Below are 21914 nucleotides of genomic sequence, written 5' to 3'. Positions count from 1 at the left end.
TTGGGTTCAGACCTCCAGAAGGCCTCAAAAGAGCAAGTTTAATGCCAGGCACCAGTGAAATGACTGCTACAAACGTTAAGTTCTCTTTGGACTAGCCCAGAGGCAGCACTCTTAAATAATGACACAAAATGGTATCAAGTAAGGTATACACAAATCGGCTTGCTCTGCCTAAGCGAGTCAAGCTACATAACTTTTTTTTGTATATCTTTCCACAGGGTCAACAATGGCACTCTCCAGAAAGATTGGTATCGTTTCTTTAATAAATTCTTTCTCCATGCTGTAGGCAATACATGGAGAACTTCAAGGCAGCTTGAACCAGGGGTTGTGAGCAAGAGAATCCTAAACAACCTGCAGGAGTAAAAAGATTCTATGTGTTTCCTTCAAGGCAGAGATCCCTGTAGATTCCCTGCCAAAGACGGCACATGACCCAGGCCCACAGTCCTCTTGTACTGCATCATTAGTTTGGCTTCCCAGATTTCTAGGTGTCTGGAAATATGGGGCTTCTGTTTTAGAAACGAGCCTGGAAAGGATGAAATCACAGGGTAGCAGGAGCAATGGAGCAGGGTAACCATCCCTTGATGGCCTGTCTCTCAGTTTCCATCTTTGCTCTCCTTTCTGGGGAGCCACCAGAGAAAGAAATAGTGGCTCAAAACAAAAATGGGAGAAAGACCTTTGGGATGCCCAACAGCAGTTTTAAGAATAAAGCTCCACGTTCAGCAGAGGTGGACAATGGCACCTCTCTTGCTCCTTGTTATGAGAAAATGACAGAATAAGCCGGGGGTAGGCAAACTGTAGCCCTCCAGATGTCCATGGACTACAATTCCCATGAGCTCCCATGAGCATTTGCTGGCAGGGGCTCATGGGAATTGTAGTCCATGGACATCTGGAGGGCCGCAGCTTGCCTACCCCTGGAATAAGTGATTAAAAGAACCAAAAGTTCTTAATCTGCATACCAAAATACAGGCTGTAGCCTTGCACTACTCTCACGTGAACACATGCATTAAGCAGCCTTATATTGAGTCAGACGCTTGGTCCATCAAGGTCCAAATTGTCTACTCAAACTGGCAGCCTCGGGCAGAGGTCTTTCACATCACATACTACCTGGTCCTTCCGACTGGACATGCTGGAGAGTGAACCTGGGAGCTTCTGCTTGCCAAGCTGATGCTCTACTGCAGAGCCGCGACCCCTGCCCACGTCCCTTGGGGCAGACATTAAGAAGACCTTCTTCTGCCTATCTGCAGTGCAAGCCAATCCCATTGCCTCCTAGGTCAAGGCCCTTCCCAAGCAGTTCGGCCAACCTTGACTTCTAGAACTGTGGCATCTACTTGCTTGGTCCACCTTGTCAGGAGAGAGATCTTGGCAAGGAAGGAGGGTCAGACAGACCCATTTGACATGCTGCAAGATGTACTGGCATGCATCCACTTCCGCTAGCAGAAAAGCCATTATGCTAATGAATGTTTTAGGGTTTCCCCCCCAAAAAAAACCCTGCAAAAGGCAACCCCGGTTGGATCCTAAGAGCCACTTCTGCTTCTGCAAGGCAGAGTGCGAGCATTAGAATGCTGTTCTAATTTATTTTGAAGCAGGAGGAAAGGACAAGTGCTCACAGCTGCACAAGATTCATGCCATGCTTGGTGTTACCACCTGGGCAGCGATCCTCGCGGCAGGACACGATTTAGCTGGAGAGGAACGTAGTCTCCTGACATTTGGTTAGATGCACCGCAGGTCTGAAGGCTACAACCTTTTTTCACCCTTCACAGGCCTGAGCCAAGTTCAGGAGTTTTCCCATCTGTGTTTCAGATCAAATGAGTTTAGGGCAATGGTTTCCACTTTCAAGAGATGCCCAATCCACAAGTCTTGGGGCTGGAGAAACAGGTAGAGTTAAATGAATGATTCATGTGCTCGTTTTGCTGTCTGGGAGCCCCGTGGTGGCAACATGGGGAACCATGTCCACACAACCGCATATGTACATTTATCAGGGCAATAGCTCCTGGCCCAAATGCGCATACTGGCCATTTCAGTCCTTAAAATTAGATTCAAAAGCCTTTTTGGGAGAGCCATAAACGTCCTCTCTCAGAAATCAAGCCAGGGAAGCATCATCTGGCCACAGTTCACGGCACACCTGCGGCCAAAGCCTAGCAATCCCAGGGACAGGAGGTAGTTGTCTACCATTCACCTACATTTATTCCACAGGGTAGAACCAACAGGTTGCTCCTGTCTCACAACGATGAGAGGAGAAGGAGCTCAAGGCAGAGCACCCACAACAGGCCAGGAGAGCCACAGTACAGGACCTGGCTCATGCACACCAAGTATGTTTTGCTCCTCTGCTTCCAAGGGAGCTGACATTTTTGGCAAGAGCCACGGGAACAGAAGCTGAAAAACATAGTGAGACTTGGGGAGGTAGGCTAGAACCGTGGTCACCAGGCAAGAAAGAAGACACCAGGACCGCCTCCTCCTCCTCCTCAACAAGGCCTCCTCAGTCTCCCTCTGGCTTCAGGGATTTCTCCAGGAGTAGAAACTTGAATTGGCTGCGGTCAAACGAGTCTTCCGAATTTTGTTCTGCAGCTAAGGCGGCTAGGATTCTTTTTCAGAACAGAAAACGAAAGCCAAAGGCAAGGTTTGCAGGACGCGTGGCACACCTGAAGGCACCCCAAACTCACTGTGTCCTGTGCATGACAGTGACTGGCAGAAGCATCTGTGTTTCTGAGGTTGATGGGGAGGGGGAGACAGTGAATGGTGCTTGAAGGCAAAGAAGTAACACTTCCCCCGCCCATCCCATACCACTGAAATTCACCTGGTCTAAGCAGCATTGTCAGGATGTAACCTGGAGAGCCCCCGCACAGAAAGGACAGAAGTGGACGTCAAAGGGTGAAGCACCCTCTCCCTTCCTGTCTGATCCCCACTCAAGTCTTTGCAAACGGGAGGTCCGGACCATCGTGAGCATACAAGAACCCAGAACGGGGAACGAGATCCATCGGATTATTCTCCACGAGTGGGTCAAACTTCCTAAGAGAAAGCCACGCCTCAAAACCGGAGGACTCCTGCAGCATCCCTTTGGCAAGCTCGGTTGGTTTATGGGATCCACATCCTCCACCCGCTCAAGGCCTGTGTAGGTGCCGGATCCCTACGTCTACCCGCAACAGTCCTACACAGGAAGCTACAAGGCCTGGTTTGGTCCTGCGGAGATGAAGCGGCCGGTCGGCCTCAGAGACCTTCTGGGGTCTCAACAAGCCTCTCCTCCACATGGGAGACAAGGGGAGGGAGAAAGAAAGCTCTACGGATAAACTAGCCCACTGGGAGAGGCCGGGAGGTAGTGTGAGGCACATCAAGAGAACCAGGGCTGTTGGTGGACACAACCAGGCTTCACACCCAGTCCTGTAAAGACCGCTTGCAGTAGAGGAGCATGCGGGGGGTGCCCTTCCGCTGCAGCTGCACAAGGGCATAGACGAGGCCCAGGATCCCCAACAGTAGCACCAGCGGCACCATCACCATGACGATGCTCAGGGTCAGAGGGTATTCGTCAAAGTGCACCACAATGTCCACGTCGTTGTCGCCCCGCCCCTTTTCCTTGCCACCGTCTGCCGCGTCGCTGTAAGAGTCCTCCGCTTCCACTTCGTTGTCCTCCTCCGCGGGGTGGGCGCCAGCGCTGTACTCCTCCTCGGTGACACCCGGGCCGACGGTAGGCCTGCCCAGATTGGGCCACCGATGTCCAGGGTCTGGCGTGATGGCGACCTCTTCGTGGCATCCCATGAAGTCACGCAGGATCGACTTGGGGTAGCCCGGTTCTGTTTTCAGCCTCTCGTTGTCAAACTTCCAGTACTTGGTGCCTTTGTAGAAATAAGTGTAGGCTGGAAAACAATGAGGAAAAAGAAGAGTTAGGGACTCCAATAGTTTGTTTTTGAGACTTTTGGCCACCAGCGTTCGTGCTTCTCCGTCTGCTTACTTGCGTCCGAGCTCAGGAAGGCTCCCTTGGGTGTGTGGGGGATTCCGGCCCATACGCTGATCTTCTTCGGGTAGCCCGGGTCCATGCTGTGCCTCTCCTCGCTAAAACGCCAGTACCTAGGTGAGAGCAAGGGTTAGAATGAAAGCCCATGTCCCCCAGAGCCCAGGGAACACTAAGACAGGCTCAGGGTCCACAGCAGGCAGCGCTGTCATTATTTTACTACAGTCGGGAACAGAAATAGCAGTTTTACTTGTAGCCTGCTTGGCTCAGCCCCAAAGGTTCTCCCATCAAAGCCCAGAACAGCTTGGCCTCAGAGCCTCAACTATACCAGGTAACACTCTCTGAGCCCTGCAGCTGAGAGCTTCCCCAGCACCCTTATTATCATTCTACATAGACTCCAATTCATACAGTAGCATCTAAGGCACAGGAATCTCCAGCCACCTGTAGCAGCTGTTAGAATCTTGGTTCTCCCTGCCAGTGGCTTCTTTTCCCTGCCTGTGCCGCTGTCAACAATTAGCAGGCACACCGGGTTCTTCGTTGGCCACAACAGACAACTGCTACAAGCACAGAAAGGCTTCTGGGTCCGTAGAAACTATTGTGCAAAGCAAATCTGCTGCTGCTTTCTCTGTGCCTTCAGCCACAGTGTTACCAACATCTGGGCAGGAACACCCCCACACACATACACACACCAGCCCATTTCTCTTTCCTCCTAGCTTGTGCTACAGCTATAGCAAAGCACATCCTAGGTATCAGTTGTACGATACAGGGAAGTCCTTGGAGGAAGGAGTCTTGCATTCTTTCTTCCACCAACTCTGATGCTCACCTCCTGTTCCAATCCAGCCTCTTTGGGCTTGAACCCTACTCCTTAAGCCCCGACTGGCTCATCCCAAACCTTACCTTTCGACACTTGCCCCCAGAACGAGCCCCTTAGCTAAGACCTACCTGCAAGCTCTCCAGTAAACGTCTGCAGGCCAGCTACGCACCTGTCCCCTTGGAAGAAGTAGGTGTGCCCTGTGGGCTCCCACCAGATGGCGGTGTCCACTCTGCCATAGGGCATTCCCAATCCGTAGCTAGTTATGGGCTGTGGGTAACCCGGTTCCAAGTTAGCCTCGCGGAAAAGCCAGTACTGATCCCCTGCAAGGACACAGAAGGGTGTTAGGCTGCAGCTGGCAGCGCTTTCATTGGCTACACTAGGGGTAGTCAACCTGTGGTCCTCCAGAGGTCCATGGACTACAATTCCCATGAGCCCCTGCCAGCAAATGCTGGCAGGGGCTCATGGGAATTGTAGTCCACGAACATCTGGAGGACCACAGGTTGACTACCCTGGGGCTACACAATCTTTGCAGGTTCCCCAGCTGTGCCAGGCTGGTAGCCTAGTGCTTGAAAGGCCTTCAGGAACCAAGAGGCAGGGCGAGAAAAAAGCTGCTGGTGCCAGTCGCTGGTGGGGGTTGGCCTTTTTCTTGGCTTGCCAGCAGACCTTTGATCTGGCTTCTGCCTGCCCAAATCTCATCCCACTTCAAAGCAGGCCAGGGCTCCAGTAGAGGGCCGTTGTAAGAATATTGCCCTCTCATTGAGACAGTGTTTTTGTGGGAGCGGCCAAATTGAGACCAGAGAATGTATACTGTTCCGCTGCCCTGCTTATGCCGACAATCGAGGCAAATTGATCTACCCGCTGCTCAAAAGGTTTCCAGAACATCCGGATGCAGATCAAGCTGCTATTAGGGGGTGAGACCCCCTCCCCCCAGTAACAATTCAGCTTGCCGAGTTTTGTGCCGCTGCCATAAAAATACGAAGGCTGGAAGAAAGATAATTTTAGGTTTTAAGTTTTGTTTCGAAGATCTGTCTCAATTGCATTATACCTAAAGCCCATACTGTTTTCGTCTCTTATGATTTTGTTTATATAACTTGGTCTGAACAATTGTAATAATAAACTTTGTCTAGGGCAGGGGCTCATGGGAATGGTCATCCATGGACATCTGGAGAGCTACAGGTTGGCCACCAAACGGGTCTCTCTCTAGGCTCTTGAGACCACACCGCTCCTGGGGGAGAGACACATTCAAGACACCTCCTGCCCTTGCAGGCTTGACTCTGGAGGTGTGATGGAGAAGCTCTTCTTGATGTTAGCAAAGTTCCACTTCTCTTTTTTCACGTCTCCCCCCCCCAAGCCCCCTCACCTTTAAAGAACACAAACCGCCCGTCATGTCTCTCATAGGCGGCATCGATGTTCCCGGGGAGGCCTCTCCAGAAGTGTCCAATTGGCATAGGGTAGTTGGCCAGCACCCGGTTGTAGCGAACCCGCCAGAACCAGCGGCCCTTGAGGGAGGGAGAAGAAGGCATCTCACGCTCGGCTCTCCAGCTTCGGGGTTTATCCGGCCCCCAGCAGCACCCAGGGGCTCACGCCGCAGGCTCAGCCGAAGCAACAAGAAATACCCCCTAAGCCCGTTTCCCACCCCAGGGACTGGTGCCTCCCCTTAAATATATCCCCATTATTTATTTAATTAATTTCTATACCACTTTTCCCTCATGGGATCAGGGCGGTATACAGCATGTGTTCTAAAACACCATCAAAATCCTAAAAACAGTTTGTTACAATGATTAAAATGATCGCAATCATGAAATTCTGAATTATAGTTTACCTTCCTGGCACTATTTCACCTTTGCTTAGGAATGGATTGTCTTCCTGAGTGGAGAAAGATGAAGTGCCTGTAAGATGCTGGTGAAGCAACTCCATCTTGCAGCCCCCACGGAACTGTTTCAGGTCCCACAGGGCTCTGACCTCACTCAGGAGGTTGTTCCGCCAAGCCGGAGCCAGGGCTGAGAAGGCCCTGCCTCTGTTTGAGGTCATCCTTACCTCTCTGAGGCTGGGGATCTCCAGCAGGTTTTGTGAGCTGTAGCAAAGGCTCCTTTGAGGCGGCATAGGGGAGAAGGTAGTCCTTTACGCTCTCATACAGTACATTTCCTGGTCTGAAACAAGTGCGCCTTTTGTTAACTAAGGCCAGGGCTTTTACAGCCCTGGTCCCAACCTGGCGGAACACTCTGCCTGCTGAGACCTGGGCCAGGTAAGAATGGTTGCAGTTCCACAGGGCCAGGGCCCATTCCGCACACATAGGATAATGCACTTTCAATGTGCTTTGGCAGCTGGATTTTCCTGTGCAGAACAGGAAAATCTAATTATAAAATGCATTGAAAGTGTGCAGAATAGGAAAACAGAGCTGCTCTGCTGGGCCCATGGTTGACAGTAGGTGCCTTCCACTGCTGGCCTCTTAGTCTACCCCCGCTTCCTCTTTTAAAGAAATCAATCCACAGACTCCTGGGTTGTCTTTTAAAGTAAAGATTTAAAATAACATTATTGATATTTTTGTTTACTGCTGTTAACTGCCCTGAGCCCACTGAAAAGTGGGATGGGTGGTCTATAAATCGAACTTATCAGTCGATCAATAGTAGTTCCACATGCAGCACTGGGCTTTCCTGGCGATCGTCTGAGGAAGGTGGGGTGGGAAAGTGCTGTTCTGTTTAGCCAATTTACGGCGACCCTGTAGGGCAGGGGTGGGCAAACTGTGGCCCTCCAGATGTCCATGGACTGCAATTCCCATGAGCCCCTGCCAGCAAATGCTGGCAGGGGCTCATGGGAATTGCAGTCCATGGACATCTGGAGGGCCACAGTTTGCCCACCCCTGCTGTAGGGTGTTCAAGGCAAGAGACAAGCCAGGGTGATTTGCCATCGGCTGCCACATTTAGCGTGCCAACCCTTTTATTTCTACACGTGGGATCTCATCTTGATGCTTTGACCTTCCAGAACAACAAGAGTAGCCGGGCAGAAGAAGGAGTACCTTGAAGACAAACATCTCCCCACGCAGCTCCGTCACCACGTCAAAGTCCCCATCGCAGATGCTGGGCTCCATCTGGTCTGGGTTGCCCGGTCTCGGAGGCCAGTTTGGCTTGCCAGGTGGCGGCCTAGAAGTCCTCTGCTCTGGCTTCCTGGGCATCCCAGTAGGAATGGGTTTGGTGGGTTGTGGCCGTCCCCCTGGGACACCTGAGGAGCACAGGGACAGTGATCTGGGGAGAGATCGCTAGGCACCAGGGACTGTCACCGGCCGGGAGGGGCAAGGAGGACACTGCCCACACACATAGGTACAACCAAAAGCAGTCTCAGGAGTCAAACTGGCACAGACCTACACAGTTGAGTGTTTGGAGGTCTGTTTCTAAGAAGGAAGGACTCAAAAAAGGAGGGGGAGACACAGGGAGGATTAGTGCAAGATTCTCAGCCAGTTCTAGGAGCTCATCAACGAAGAATAGTTTGTTCTTATATGCTGCTTTTCTCTACCAGAAAGAGTCTCAAAGCAGCTTACAGTCGCCTTCCCTTTCCTCTCCCCACAACAGACACCCTGTGAGGGAGGTGAGGCTGAGGGAGCCCTGATATTACTGCTTGGTCAAAACAGCTTTCTCAGTGATGTGGCAATCCCAAGGTCACCCAGCTGGCTGCATGTGGGGGAGTGGAAATCCGGCTCACCAGATTAGAAGTCAGAGCACCTAACCACTACACCAAAGCACATGTACATACCTTCCAGGTTTGTTTGTTTTTTTTACTGAATATAGAGGGGTCAGTATTTTGTGGAAGAAACACATTTTATTAGGCCCACATTGTAAAATAGTCAAAACCAAAAGAGGGCTCAGTAGAATTTGCAACAGCCAGGGAGTAGGGCTTTACAGACATACAGGGGTAGACTGTACCTTTCCCATTATAACTTCGTAGCAAAAAAGGCTCTAGACATAATTCGGGGAAGGGCGACATATAAATAGAATAAATTAATAATAATAAATAATAAAAATAATGTTTAAAACCTTAAAAGCTTGGAGATTGAAAATCATCAGAAACTAATTTTTCACATCCTCCCAAAGCCCACCAGTATGTGTATACAGAGGGAGGAATGGCAGAAGTTGGGGATGAGGGTGAAACCTGCAAAAAAAAAATGCACACTTTCCTAACCACAGGGTCTCCAGAAGTGCTCTGACACCTCTGTCTGAAATGATCATGCCAGGTTAGGGGACGATGGCAGCAAAGCAGGGGAAAACCACAGAAGCGGGACAAAGAGGACATCATGTGGATGCTCTTGAAAAGAGCCTGACTGCAAGGAAGCCAAAGTGGAGCCAAACATCTTTGTGGGAACAGACCGGAAGACAAAACACCTGGGGTTTGCAGGAAGTTCCAACAGTTCTTTCAAAATCAAAAACTGGCCAGTATTTTGGAGTTCTGTCTTCAAAGACTGTGTGGCAACCTCCAGACCAAGCTCTTTTATACTGAGCAATGTGCTAAGATGCTGCTCTGAAGTTTCTTCCCCCTCCTCCCCTCCCACTCAGAAAGGGAGAGGGTCATGCCCCATGATGCCCCAAGGACTTGAGCAGCTGGCCCTTGCCACACAGGATTTGCATTATTAAAGGCACTCACCATAGAGTTGCTGGATGCCACGGCGGTCATCATCTGGCAGCTGGAAATTCTCTGTGTCCATCCACTGGTAGAAAGGTGCCATGATGGCACCAGGGTTGCTGGAATGCTCCAGGCCCAGAGAATGACCCAGTTCATGCACAGCTACCAGGAAGAGATTATTCCCTTCTGAAAAGAGACAAGGGAGGTCTCCTGAATTCAGTGTGCTTCCACTCTGCCCTTTGACTGCACATCTCAGAACCAGCCACAGGTGAGCCCCTCAACTCATGCTGTCTACGTTCTACAGCATCATAAGCATTGAGCAAATCTGACCAATAATGTAGATGAAAAAGCAAAATGGCTTAAGTATTCCATATAGAACAATACTCTGTGTAATATTCGATTGCCATAATTTACGAGCTCCTCTGAATTCTCAGTTTTCATTTCTTAAAAAGGTTTCTAGCCCTTTTCACAGTGGAATTATATGGAAAAGGTGTAGAGAGTGCACGGATGACATTAGCACCTTTCCTTTTATAACTCTGCAATAAAAAGGCTTAGAAGTGCACATTCCCCCCCCCCCCCAAAACGAGATGGGAACCAGTACATTATCGCAATGAATTGCTGTGATCCTATAGTGATCTAGCAATTTCTGCTTCCCCCCTAATCCCTTTAGTTTCTGTGAGGGAATGGGGGCTGATAAAGAAAATGGCACCAATGTGGTAAGATCTAAACATATGCATTTCCCTATCACTTTGAGAATGATCATTCTCAAAAAATAAATATTGTTCCCGACCACATTTTGGAAAGATCTGAATAAATCAGGAGAAAACATGGACACAGGACTAAAAGAGGAAGATATCATAAGCTCCTGGAAACAGCAGTAAAGCATCAGAGGACGAGCAAAATATTCATGTGGAAACAGTCCAAGCCAGGTGTTTCAGTGCACTGTGAAGATGGTCTCAAAAATGAAATGAAAACTCAGGAGGATCTCTGGCCAATTTCAAAGATGATGAGCAGCTGATCTCCAGATTGTTAAAACAAAAAGTCCAGGGACAGCTTCCAAGACGAAGAACATTTATTTCAATATGAGCTTTGGTGAGTCACTGCTCACTTCTGCCGATACCTCAAGGGCAATTATACTGGGAATTCTTATCGGGAAGATTACAAGGTGGGGAGGGGAGTGGAGGCAGAGAGCTTTGGTGCCCTGTCCATCATGAATCTTCCAAGGGTGGCTTCTCAATGTAAGGGGAAAAGGAAGGGCTGAGACAGAAGGGTCGGGTGCGAATCCCGTCACAAATCAACAGAACTAGCCCTTACACACAATTAAATGCTGAGAGTGGTCAGCAGTTTGAACAGAGAAGCAAAGAGTGTGTGAAAATTAAATGATGTCGGTGCAAGCGACAGTCTTAAAAAAAATAGCCAGTTCAAATGTCTAAAAACTGAGTCCCGGACAGCTATTGGACATTGGAAGGAATCAGCAAACCCAATCTTAACACACTGATACCAGCCCCTTGATCTAGCTTCACAAACAACGTACATCAGGAATTTCCCAACTCTTTTAAGCCTCTGGCACTTTTGGAGTTCTGACACATGGTGGAGGGCTAGGGTTGCCAGCTTTGGGTTGTGATATACCTGGAGACTTTGGGGATAGGGCAGGGAGTGGTGCAACTGGAGGGACCTCAGTGAAGTATAATGCTATATGGAGGCCACCCTCCCAAGCAGCCACGGGAACTGATCTCTGTCACCTGGGGATGAGCTATAATTCCAGGGGATCCCCAGGTGAGTATTCTCTTCTGTTCCCCAGGTCCCGCCTGGAGATTGGCATCTATCAGATGGGTGCATGTACCAGAATGGCTATTGCAGGAGATAAAGCCAATCACATGCTATTGAGGAGTGATGTCATGCATTATACCAATAGTAAGTCTTCAACACTTCAGGCTGACCTCCAGTGGCCATTCAGGAGCCCTGCCCCACCCACAGGGGTAGTCAAACTGCGGCCCACCAGAGGTCCATGGACTACAATTCCCATGAGCCCCTGCCAGCATTCGCTGGCAGGGGCTCATGGGAATTGTAGTCCATGGACATCTGGAGGGCTGAAGTATACCCCTGAATCACTCAACAGGTGCCCATGGGCGCCATGTTGGGGGACACCTGGCATACGCCCACAGCTCAACTTCGAAGCTTTATGACGCTTTCTCACCCGACACGTCCCTGTTCTCGAGCATCCAGGGCTCGTCCAAGTCGAAGTGCACATCCCCTCCCATGCCGGGACTTGGGAAGAACGCATGGGCCAAGAAGCCCCCAGTGCCATCGAAGGGAGAGCTGTCCCCGTGGAACCCCGAGGCAAAGAGCACCATGATGTCAGCTTCCTTCCTCCTCTTGAGGCGGATTTCGTCGTACGGGATCTCCTGGAAGGCAAGCGGGGTCGCTTGCTCCCACACCCGGATGGCTCGGCGGATGGCGTTGTAAGAATGGAAGCGGCCCACTTTCTCCGTGTAGTTCTGGATGCTGGAAGTGAAAGAAGAAGAGGACGCCCTGGGGTGTATTACTGCCGTCAGACGGAAGGCTTTTCCTTTCCAGTCCCCCAATCTGTGTGAGGTGGATAGGCCACCATCCAACATCACCGTTCCCCCCCCCCCCCCCGGGCATGGGGCTTGTCTGATGCAGCCCTTGCTACAAGAAAACTTGAGTGGCCTTTAGGGTCTTACACATCCTGTGGAAGAAAATATTCTTCCACAGGAATCCAGGCATCTGGAAAAGTAGCGGAGGCAGAATCTGCAATTGTATTGCCAAAGAAACCTTTTCTTTCCCCCTGATGAGATGGCCCTAACAAACACCAGGTGGCACCTCCGTTTAAAATGCCATCCTCAGCTCCCTTCAGATTTCAGTTCCTTGGAGAAAAAGTCTTAAAGCTCACGCGAGCCACCTTCCCAAACTCTGGTAATTTTCAGCATGGCACCCACCTGTGCATGGACAGCATTTAGCTCCCAATCCCAGCTCCCACCAATTTCCTTTTCCCCTCATAATGCCCCCTTCCCCTCCCTGCCTGATGCTATCCTGTCCTCTCCTGAAGTACTCTGCAAAAGCCCTGATACGGAAAGTGTTAAAAACCATTGGTGAAATCTAGGCCAAACCACATCACAGAATCTCCTTCAAGGACAAAGTTTGGACATTTGTGATTCTGAGCTGGGAGATTCCGACCCTTCCTGCTGCCAGCCCTTGGAAAGCAGCCTTCTTCAGGCCTGGATGGCAGGTAGGGTTGCCACCTCTGGGTTGGGAAACACCTGGAGATTTGTGGGTGGAGCCTGGGGGAGGCAGCATTTGGGGAGGGGAGTTATTTCAACATGGTAACATCCCATAAAGCCCACCTTCCAAGGAAGCAAATTTCTCCAGGTGAACTGGTTCCTGTCACCTGGAGGTCAATTATAACAGCAGGAGAGCTCCAGCTACCACCTGGATACTGGCAACCCTAATGGCAGGACATACCTAAAGGTCAGAAGGTCTTGGCTCCACTTGCGTCCGGTCAGTGCATATCGCTTGCGCCTCATGTTGGCTTTGACCTGAGTTCCAATTTTATCAGGGACTCCACAGCGGGGCCTCCTCATCCACCTGCAATCCAAAACCGCCAGTGAGCAGAGAAGAGATGGGAGGGCTAAAGCCAGGAGGCCAAGCCCCCTCCAGTAGCTTAAAGCCTGTCAGGAAATCACACATGGTTTCAGCAGCCCCAGAATGTGCTAAAGGGGCAGGAAGAGCCCAGCAAACACCAAGAATTTGCATCCTCATCTACCTGTGGGGAAGGTGAGGCTGAGAGTACATAACCGGCCCAAAGTCATGCAGCACGCTACCATGGCAGAGCAAAGATTCAAACCTGAGGCTCCCAGATCTTAGTTTCTCATTATTGCTATTGAAGTGATACATGTTGCCGCAGCTCTTGAGCAAGCCAAAATGTACTAGACACATTCTCCCGTCTGTCCATACACTGCTGGATCCAACCCACATATTTTAATGAGCCTTCACTCTTCCAAGAACCATGTCACTGGTGTTCTTTTTTTTTTTTTTTGAGGGGGGGGGTTTGCATGGCAATGCCCTTCTAACACGTTTTCCTGTAGAAATGACCACCTTCTCCAACTGGCCAAGCAGATGTTGTCCCCCTGCCCATCCAGGCATCTGGCAGCAAACAGGGCAACAGTCATCTGTGGTTTCATATTTCTGTGAATTTCACTGGTATCAGCTAAAATTATTGTAAAGCCATTGGTGTGAAATCATGCACAGCCCTGGATGTACACAGCAGGGAGGCAAGTGGGGTGGTTCCCCACTGCCCATTATTTCTGTGATCTTAGAGGAGAACGATTTCTGGAGACTTTAATTCCCCTTTGGCACCTCAGGCACTGAAAGAGGCCCTCAGGAAAGAGCTGGTGCATAAGTATTCTGAAGCAACTCCTGTCCTTTTTACAGCATTATAAATTGCTTCTTTATTTCCCATTTTGGCAGTGAAAAGATGGAGGGAGGGAGGCAGAATAGAGAATCGCTGACGCTTGATTCCAATCTTTGTTGAACTGAAGTTGGTTTAGTAAAGGACTCTATGGACTCCTGGTTATTTAGAGGTATTAAACTTGTTCAACTCAAACTGCTTGCACTTCATTTACACATGAGGCAATTAAGAATATTAGGCCTTGTGAACGTAAGATCCAAGCATGGAATTTAAGGGATATTTTGTTTGGATACTGAGCCACACAACTTGAATTGGAACAGAAATAAAAAATTATTTGTTAAAATAGCTTAGTGATTGAATCTGGATAGAAACACATCCCATTTACCCAAAACTTTTATGTGCTGATATTCAGACTTTAACTCAAATTTTACTTTGTCCAAAGCTCTTTAATGCCCTTTGAAAATTACAGATATGCTACTTCTTTAAACTGGTATATTGTATGAAGGACCGGAATGTCTACCATTATTCAAATTCACCTGGAACTTTGGCCTGAGGTAAATATTTAACTGTGCTACTTGGCTTTCACTTCTGTTGTTGCTACCTGAACGGAACTCGGACACAGCACCTTAACATTTATTGCTGTTATCTGAGCTCAACTAAAGCTACTGCATAAAGCACTTTAATGTTAATCATTATTTGAATTTAAATGGATTTAACTGTAACCCCAACACAAAGCACTTTGAAATATACTGAAAAGAACACAACTGTTTTAACATTGTATAATATGGTTGTAGAAAATAAAATTATGAATATATATAGACATTTAGATCCATAGATAAATAAATGGTTCTGAAATTCCAAAACCTTAGAAAGATGAAGGGACTTCACATTTTTAGTAGAAGTTATAGAGCCAGAAAAAAGTACAGATGGGGTAAATTAGCAAGCATTTCAGCTTTTTAAAGAGAGAAGGGACTGTAATAAGCACCAAACAAAACAAAAAAAGCATTACAATTTCAAAAGAAAAGAGAAGATATAAACTGCTTGTGATCACTGTGCGGATGTCACTGAAAATAAAGGTGCTCAATATTAATGTTAAAAGGAAAAGGCCATTTTGAAAGAAAGCAAAAATTGTTTTCTTGTAAAAAAAAACAAAACCTCATTCCAGCAGCACAAGGGATTAATGGAATAAAACAAGAATTAGAAACACATGTTTTTCTTCAGCAAAAGGTATTGCCAGCTATTTGAAAATGTCCTATAAAATATTCCAGCAATACATGAACAAAGAGCGATAGGGTGAGCATTGTAAATTTAACGGGCTGATGGGGCTGACGGTGAAAGTGGACAACTTTATTCCATTTATAGGTTAATGTTAATCAGAATCACTTTTTAAATGATCTTGAGAGATCTTTAATAAAATTCCAGTGTTATTGTTTTAGGTGCTTCCAAGAGTATGATGAATACATGTAAATAGGTTAGTAATGGTTACGGTACACTTACTATGTCTATGAATTTACCAAATTCATATTACCAAATTACAGGAGAAATCTTTAAGATAAATGAATAGTTGGCATGTTTTATGTCATTTCAAAGAGGCTGTGTTTTTAAACTGTCTGCTCCACTTTTCATTCAGAAATTTAGAATACATTATATATTGAAGACTATCAAAAGTGTTGAAATTTGAACCTTTCTGGTACAGCAACAGAGACAGTATATTTTATGAGCTAAGCAAGGCAGATTACGGAAACTAGATTATTTTTATTAAGCAAATAAGGAGGAAACGGAAGTAACAATGAAGGAAGAGATTAGGTCTGTTTACAGATCAACATTATGTTCAATGTTTATATTTTCACAGCATGGGAAATCTTTAAATGTTTTGTTAAAGGATGCACATCTCTCACAGCTTTGATGAAAGAAAATAAGGAGAACACAGTATACCAGATTTAAGAACTGGAAAATGAGAATAAAAATGCAGGTTAAAGAGGAAATATCAATTTTACATAGACCAATTAAAGTGACTGAAAATCACTAGCCTCTGCAAACCATTAGCCTCTTCAAAATATTTCATATATGGAAGCAAATATGTCAGATTATTCACTCAGAGTAAAACAGTTAAAAACAAACCCATCAAAACAGCCAAAAACATCAAGGTGCAGCAAGATGATAGATAATAAATGAGCTTGAAACATACCTAATTCACAAGCACCATATTAACAAAGATGTTTATTGACAATATTTATAGCTGGACTTTTCCCAACCACAGACTGAAAGTTAAATGGTCAGTTTAACCTGAAGTCAGAAACACAAAGCCCCATAGCCACACCGATGAATCTGACCCCACTAAAGGCCGACAACCATTTGCAGACTTTCTGAAGAGGGATCCCCTTCTAAATTTATCGTACTTCTCAAGACCCACTGAAAAAATTATGTTCCCCCTTCCCCAAAAGAGTACAAGATCTCACATCTGTTAATACCGAATGGTAAGAAAAAGCTGACCCAAAGTGTGTACCTTTTTTCAAAATATTAGTGAGGATGATTAATTACTAAGTACTAAAATCCCATCAGATGGCTATCTAGCCTCTGTTTAAAAATTTCCAAAGATGGAGAACCCACGACCTCCCGAGGAAGCCTGTTCCACTGAGAAACCGCTCTAACTGCCAGGAACTTCTTCCGGATGTTTAGATAACATTTAAGGATGAACTGCTAGGAAGACTGACCTGCAAGCAACTGCTATTGATCTATAAAGAAGGGAGGGATTTGTCAAGTGAGAAATCATGTTGGCCTCTCTTATTCTGGACTACAAAATAATTATATTTATCATGGCACGCAGTTTTACGTTACATTCCAGGCATCAGTGAGCTTTATAAAAGGTATGGTAAGGCATACCCACTTAAATATCAACTTTTAAAAAATGCTGGCTTGTTTTAAACAGAAGTACATCCAAGGACAGCAAAACTAATGCAAAAGTTCTATTTGAACGACAAAACAGATCGAAAACTATTAAAAGCACTCTTGATTAAAAGTATGTGGAAGTGATATTCCCAGGTATCTATTCATACTGGGTTGGGTTTTCCACCAGTGAAGGATTCTTCCATCAGTGCAACAGAACTTTCCGGCCTCCTTTCCACCATGATGCAGCCCACTGATCTCCCCCAAATGCCGCTCCTGGGGGACGAGATCCTCACCAATGGCATGAGGGGCAAATCCAGGGCTGGCAGCAGAAATTGGAAGTTGGCAGAAATTGCACTTCTCCTTCCATTAGTTGAAAACTGTTTAATTCCAACCCACTGCTGTGCAGTGTGGTGCCAGAGGATGCCTGAATAGACAAAGCCAGATAACAAAATCTCTTTTCTTAGTGCATGAGTGGGACGGAATCAGGGTCCCTTTAAAGAATTTACCAGGGGTAGACAAGAAAGAGAGGAAGGAAAATCAACATCATAGGGAAAGAAGAGCTGTTTTTTTGTACCCAGCTTTTTACTACCCGAAGGAGTCTCAAAGTGGCTTATAAACGCCTACCCTTCCTCTCCCCACAACAGACACCCTGTGTTTTTTCTTGCTCTGAGCGTCTAGGAAGGATGGATTATAAGAATAAAGATTTATTTTGTTTCTGAGGTAGGTGAGGCTGAGAGAGCTCTAAGAGAACTGTGACTGGCCAAGGTCACCCAGTTGACTACACATGGAGGAGTAAGGATCAAGCCCGGTTCTTCAGATTGCAGACTGCCACTCTTAACCACAAGCTGACTCTCAAGAAAAAGCAAACATTAAAATTATTTTTTTACATGCGGATTGGCCTCTAAATTTCTCAAGCTGGTCACTGTTGGGAAACAGGGGACAACATTGTTCAGGGCCAGTCTAGCATTGCCATTCTTACATTCTTAAAAGTGGGGGCAAAATGAGGGAGAAAGGCAAATGGAGAATCCAGAAGGCACATGATCGATCACCCTTCTCCTCCTCCACCTCAGCCTCCTGGGCCCTCTGCTGTTCCTCAGCTTCCCCCAAAGATGTCTTGTGCCACAAGGGGCAAGTCACAGCCCCCACGACCCCTGCCTTTTGTGGGTGCCCGAGGAAGACCTTACGCTTTCGTCTCTTCATCCAGAACTCCCGTCACCGTGATGCCGTAGAAGCTCTGCATCTCAGACACGGCCGAGGAGAGGATCTGAGCCGAACGCAGAGTGGACATCTGGCGGGTGGATGGCGGGAGGTAGCCATAAGACTGGAGCCAGGCCTGCAAGGAAGCATTTGGAGCATCATGCAGAGAAGAAGAAGAAGAAGAAGGTAGGTACCGACTATTACACCAAAGAGTGGGAACAGACCGAACAAAGCCAAATGGCTAAAATATATTACATTTTTTGCAGTGAATTCTGGGTCAAGGGATCCATTTCCCAAGAAAACTTGAAAGCTGCCAGGAAAGACATAGGTAGGTAAACCCAGGAGCAAACTGAAAAGAGACAATGGCCCGGGGGCTAGCTAAACTTGTAGAACACTATCCAGAATTTTTTTTGACAGTCAGGGTAATTCTGCAGATGAATTGACTGTCTAAGGAGGTGGTGAGCTCCCCCTCACTGGCAGTCTTCAAGCAGCGGCTGGACAGATACTTATCCTGGATGCTTTAGGATGAGCCTGCACTGAGCAGGGGGTTGGACTAGATGGCCTGTATAGCCCCTTCCAGCTCTAGGATTCTATAAATTGAGAGGCCTTGCTGACACTACAAGTCAGTGTGAACTTCTGGGGTCACTCAGTTCAGTAGGACTAACAGCAGGTATTAGTTCGCCAACTGCATCCTCCCGAAAACAGGCAGCACACCAGGCCACTAGTCCCCATTGCCAAGGAAGGGTCTGAGTGTCGGGCTCCCGACTGCCAGAAACAGAGCTTGGCTATGCTAGGTCTTGGCCGCTAGCAGCCCTCCATAGCAGTGACGCACCAGGAAACGTCTCTGCCCGTTAAGCGGTCAGGAAGCCCCTGGGGAAAGCCCCATGCTGGGCACAGGCATGGAGAAGGGGACTGAGCACCAACGGCACGCTTCGATTTCCCAGAGGCAGCAGGATCGAACCCTTGGCTCCAAAGGCACAATGCTCCCGTTCAGGAGCCCGGACTGTGAGCCGGGTGCGCTGCCAAGCCGCACTTGAATGGGACAAGCTTCCGCCAATAGGCAACTCCAAGTGTTGACAAGGGTAATTTTAGATCTCGGGCTGGAAACAAGCGCTTCCCCCGAGGGCTAAAGGATTACTTCCTGAGGCATATGCAGTTCCACTGCCATTTCTGGACCAACAGGCTCTGCAGGAAAGCCCCGTGAAAAGGGGTGTGGGCCTGAAGGTTACACAATCTTAAAACAAAAAAAAAAGCCCCACACACCCAAGTCCCACATTGACCAGCTGGCTTGCTAGGCAGCAGGGCACACCTAGCCCCTCTGCTCTAGAGTCCGTATGCCAATAAAGGCGATGCTATGCTCTACCTGAAAGGTACCTCCCCTAATCCCTTAAATGCAGTTCTCAGGCTGAAGAACTGCGCTGGGGCTGCAGAGGTATCTGCCTGCTTGGGCCCCTCAAGCGTTTCCGAAAGACAGGAGTCATACACAGGAGGGAGGCCTAAGATGCTCCTGGTGCACCTGCAGCAGGCCAGCCAAAAATCCCCAGGCCCTCCCTCTCTACACCTGCCCTGCCCAACAGCATCTGGATCCTGGCTTCCCAGCGGGGCTCTTTGCTCCAAGGCTGAGCTAGGGATGCACTTGCTTCCCTTTTCCTCCTGCCCCAACCCGGGCCGGTCCCCTCTTCCAGACGGCAGGGGGGGCTTGTTCCTCGCTCCCTCCTGGCCCCCAATAAAGGCACTGCCAGGGAAGGGCGACCCTGCACCCTTTGCAAAGGAGACACCAGCATCCCTCCCAGCAGAAAAGCGCCTGCAAGGACTCCCCCAGGGCCGGCAAGGCGCGCTCCCTATTTCCCGGCCACCCGGATCAGAGGCCAGCCCGGGGCGGGAGCAGGTGCCGTGTTTGACGGACGGGTGGGGCGCGAGGCGAAGCGGCTCCCTGCTCTCTCCGGGCGGACTTTGCCGCGGCTGGGCGGTGCCGTCGGAGGCGCACGGCGCTATTTGCTTTGCCCTCGTGCTAAGCGCCAGCCGGCCACCTGGCCTCCGCGGGCAAAGGGCGCAGCCGCCTCCCCTGAGCAGTCCGGGGCCCCGACGACCCCCCTTCCCACCCCGCCTTTTCCTTCCACCGCGGGAACCAGCGCGCTTCGCCGCCCACCCGCCTAGCCGAGCGCACGAGTTGCGGGGCAGATCAGCAGCCGCCCGCCAGGGGCCTTTGAGGACAGGCAGCCAGGCAGGCAGCACGGAGCGTCCTCCCGCCGCACGCCCAATGTGGCCGGGGAAACCTCCGGCTCGCAGCCGGCCGGCCGGGCACGAGCGAAGCTTTGCATGCGGCAAGGTCGCGGCGGCGGCGGCGGCTTCGGCTGGCCACCCTAGCGGCTCCTCCTGCCCGCCCGCCCGCCCGCGCGGGGCCCTACCTCTGCGGCCACTTCGCCCGGGGCTGGCCCCTCCGAGGCCCGCGGCACAGCCAGCGCCAGCAGCGGCAGCAGCGACGGCAGCGCCCAGCCCCAGCCGCCTCGGGCCCGCCGCTCCATCGCCCAGGTCGACGCGCGCACCCGGCCGCTTCCCTCCCTCCCGCTAGGCGCCGCCGGCCCCCTTCGGCCGCCGCCGCCGCGACAGCAGCACGGCCATGGCCCGCAGGCGGAGTGGCAGCGGCGGCGACCGCCTTTGTCTGCCGGCTCCGGGCGCCCCGCTCAGCGCCGCGACCGCCCCAGCTGGCCGGCCCAGGCAAGGCTCCGCCCCGCCCCGACGCCTCCCTCGGGGCAGCTTCGCCCAGCGGCCGATGGCGCAGCTTGCTGGTCTCTCCGCGCGTCGCCTGGCGGCCACAGAGCGCTTCTGGCGGGATGGCTCGCCCGCCACGTGTTGGCTCGGGCGCCGGAGGCTGCGGTGGCTAAGGGGGCCAGGCTGGCCGGAACTTTGGGGGAAACAAACGCCTGGAGATTTGGGGACGGAGCCTGGGAAGGACAGCGGACTCTATGGGGGCACAACGCCATAGCGCAGGGTGGCCAAACTGTGGCTCTCCAGGGGTAGTCAACCTGTGGTCCTCCGGATGTTCATGGACTACAATCCCCATGAGCCCCTGCCAGCGTTTGCTGGCAGGGGCTCATGGGAATTGTAGTCCATGAACATCTGGAGGACCACAGGTTGACTACCCCTGGACTAAAGTATCACAAGCCCGGGCTCATGGTAATGGTAGCCTGTGGACGTCTGCAGAGCTGCAGTTTGGCCAGTCCTGCTATGAAGTCCACCACCACTGATCTGGAGACAATATGTAGTTCCAGGGGATCCCCAGGCCCCACCTGGAGGCTGGCATCCCTGGGGAGCCCAAAGCCACAGCCCCCCTCCCCTCCCAAGCAACAGTCAATAGACCTTCAACTTTCAGTAGGCACTGATCAGGTTCATCCTACCACCCAACCCGAGGACATGGGGAGACAGGCTCTTCGCACCTAGGGCTGCCAGCCTCGCAGAGTCACAACAGATCTCCAGGGAGATCAGTTCTGTAGAAAATGGCTGCTTTGGAGGGTGAACCCCAGCCAGGATTACCAGCTCTGGGTTGGGAAACACTTGGAGCGTTTGGGAGTGAAGTCAGAGGAGGGTGGGGTTTGGGGAGGGCAGGGACTTCAATGGGGCACAATCCATAGACTCCGCCTTGCAAAGTGGCCATTTTCGCTTTTCCACTTGGAGATCAGCTGTAATAGCTGGAGGCTGGCAACCCCCATATCCACTGAGATCCTTTCCCTCCGCAAATCCTGCTCCATTTCTGAATCTTCAGAAATTGCCCAACCCAGAGACAGCAAGTATACCCCCCCCCCACCATCCACTTCATCTCGTTATCTGGGATTTGGAAAGGGGGGCAGATCCCTATCAGCTCCCCTCCCACTGCTGATGTGATAAACCACCCATCTGGACTCCATAAAAGCTGGGGAGGAGATGGGAGAACAAACTCAACCACGAAACAGAAAGGGGGCATCAGCTCTGCTCTGCTGATGGAGCTTGGAGCCCTTGCACAGGAGAAACCAATACCCTTTCCCAGGGCTGCAGCC

At 49.9% G+C, this 21914-nt stretch overlaps 1 protein-coding gene across 1 annotated transcript; it reads right to left on the bottom strand.

Annotated features, from left to right (window-relative positions):
• Nucleotides 1-20577, bottom strand: MMP15 (matrix metallopeptidase 15). Its single transcript, XM_077310990.1, has 10 exons — nucleotides 20289-20577; nucleotides 17868-18016; nucleotides 12849-12971; nucleotides 11563-11870; nucleotides 9387-9551; nucleotides 7771-7973; nucleotides 6115-6253; nucleotides 4924-5074; nucleotides 3941-4056; nucleotides 1-3845 (listed from the first exon to the last, which is right to left on the bottom strand). Exons 1-10 carry the CDS (start codon nucleotides 20403-20405, stop codon nucleotides 3361-3363), a joined length of 1956 nt encoding a protein of 651 aa, XP_077167105.1. The 5' UTR covers nucleotides 20406-20577; the 3' UTR covers nucleotides 1-3360.
• Between the last annotated feature and the right edge of the window lie 1337 nt (nucleotides 20578-21914).

The sequence above is a fragment of the Paroedura picta genome, chromosome 14 (assembly GCF_049243985.1).
Source record: "Paroedura picta isolate Pp20150507F chromosome 14, Ppicta_v3.0, whole genome shotgun sequence".
In the NCBI taxonomy this organism is placed as follows: Eukaryota; Metazoa; Chordata; class Lepidosauria; order Squamata; family Gekkonidae; genus Paroedura; species Paroedura picta.
This window is presented reverse-complemented; position numbering and strand designations above follow the sequence as displayed.

Coding starts and splice junctions, on each gene's coding strand:
- MMP15 (XM_077310990.1), bottom strand. CDS start 20,405: ATGGAGCGGCGGGCCCGAGGCGGCTGGGGCTGGGCGCTGCCGTCGCTG. Junction 18,017..20,288: donor CGGGCGAAGTGGCCGCAGAG/GTAGGGCCCCGC, acceptor GCTTCCTTGCAG/GCCTGGCTCCAGTCTTATGG. Junction 12,972..17,867: donor CTGGATGAAGAGACGAAAGC/GTAAGGTCTTCC, acceptor TTTGGATTGCAG/GTGGATGAGGAGGCCCCGCT.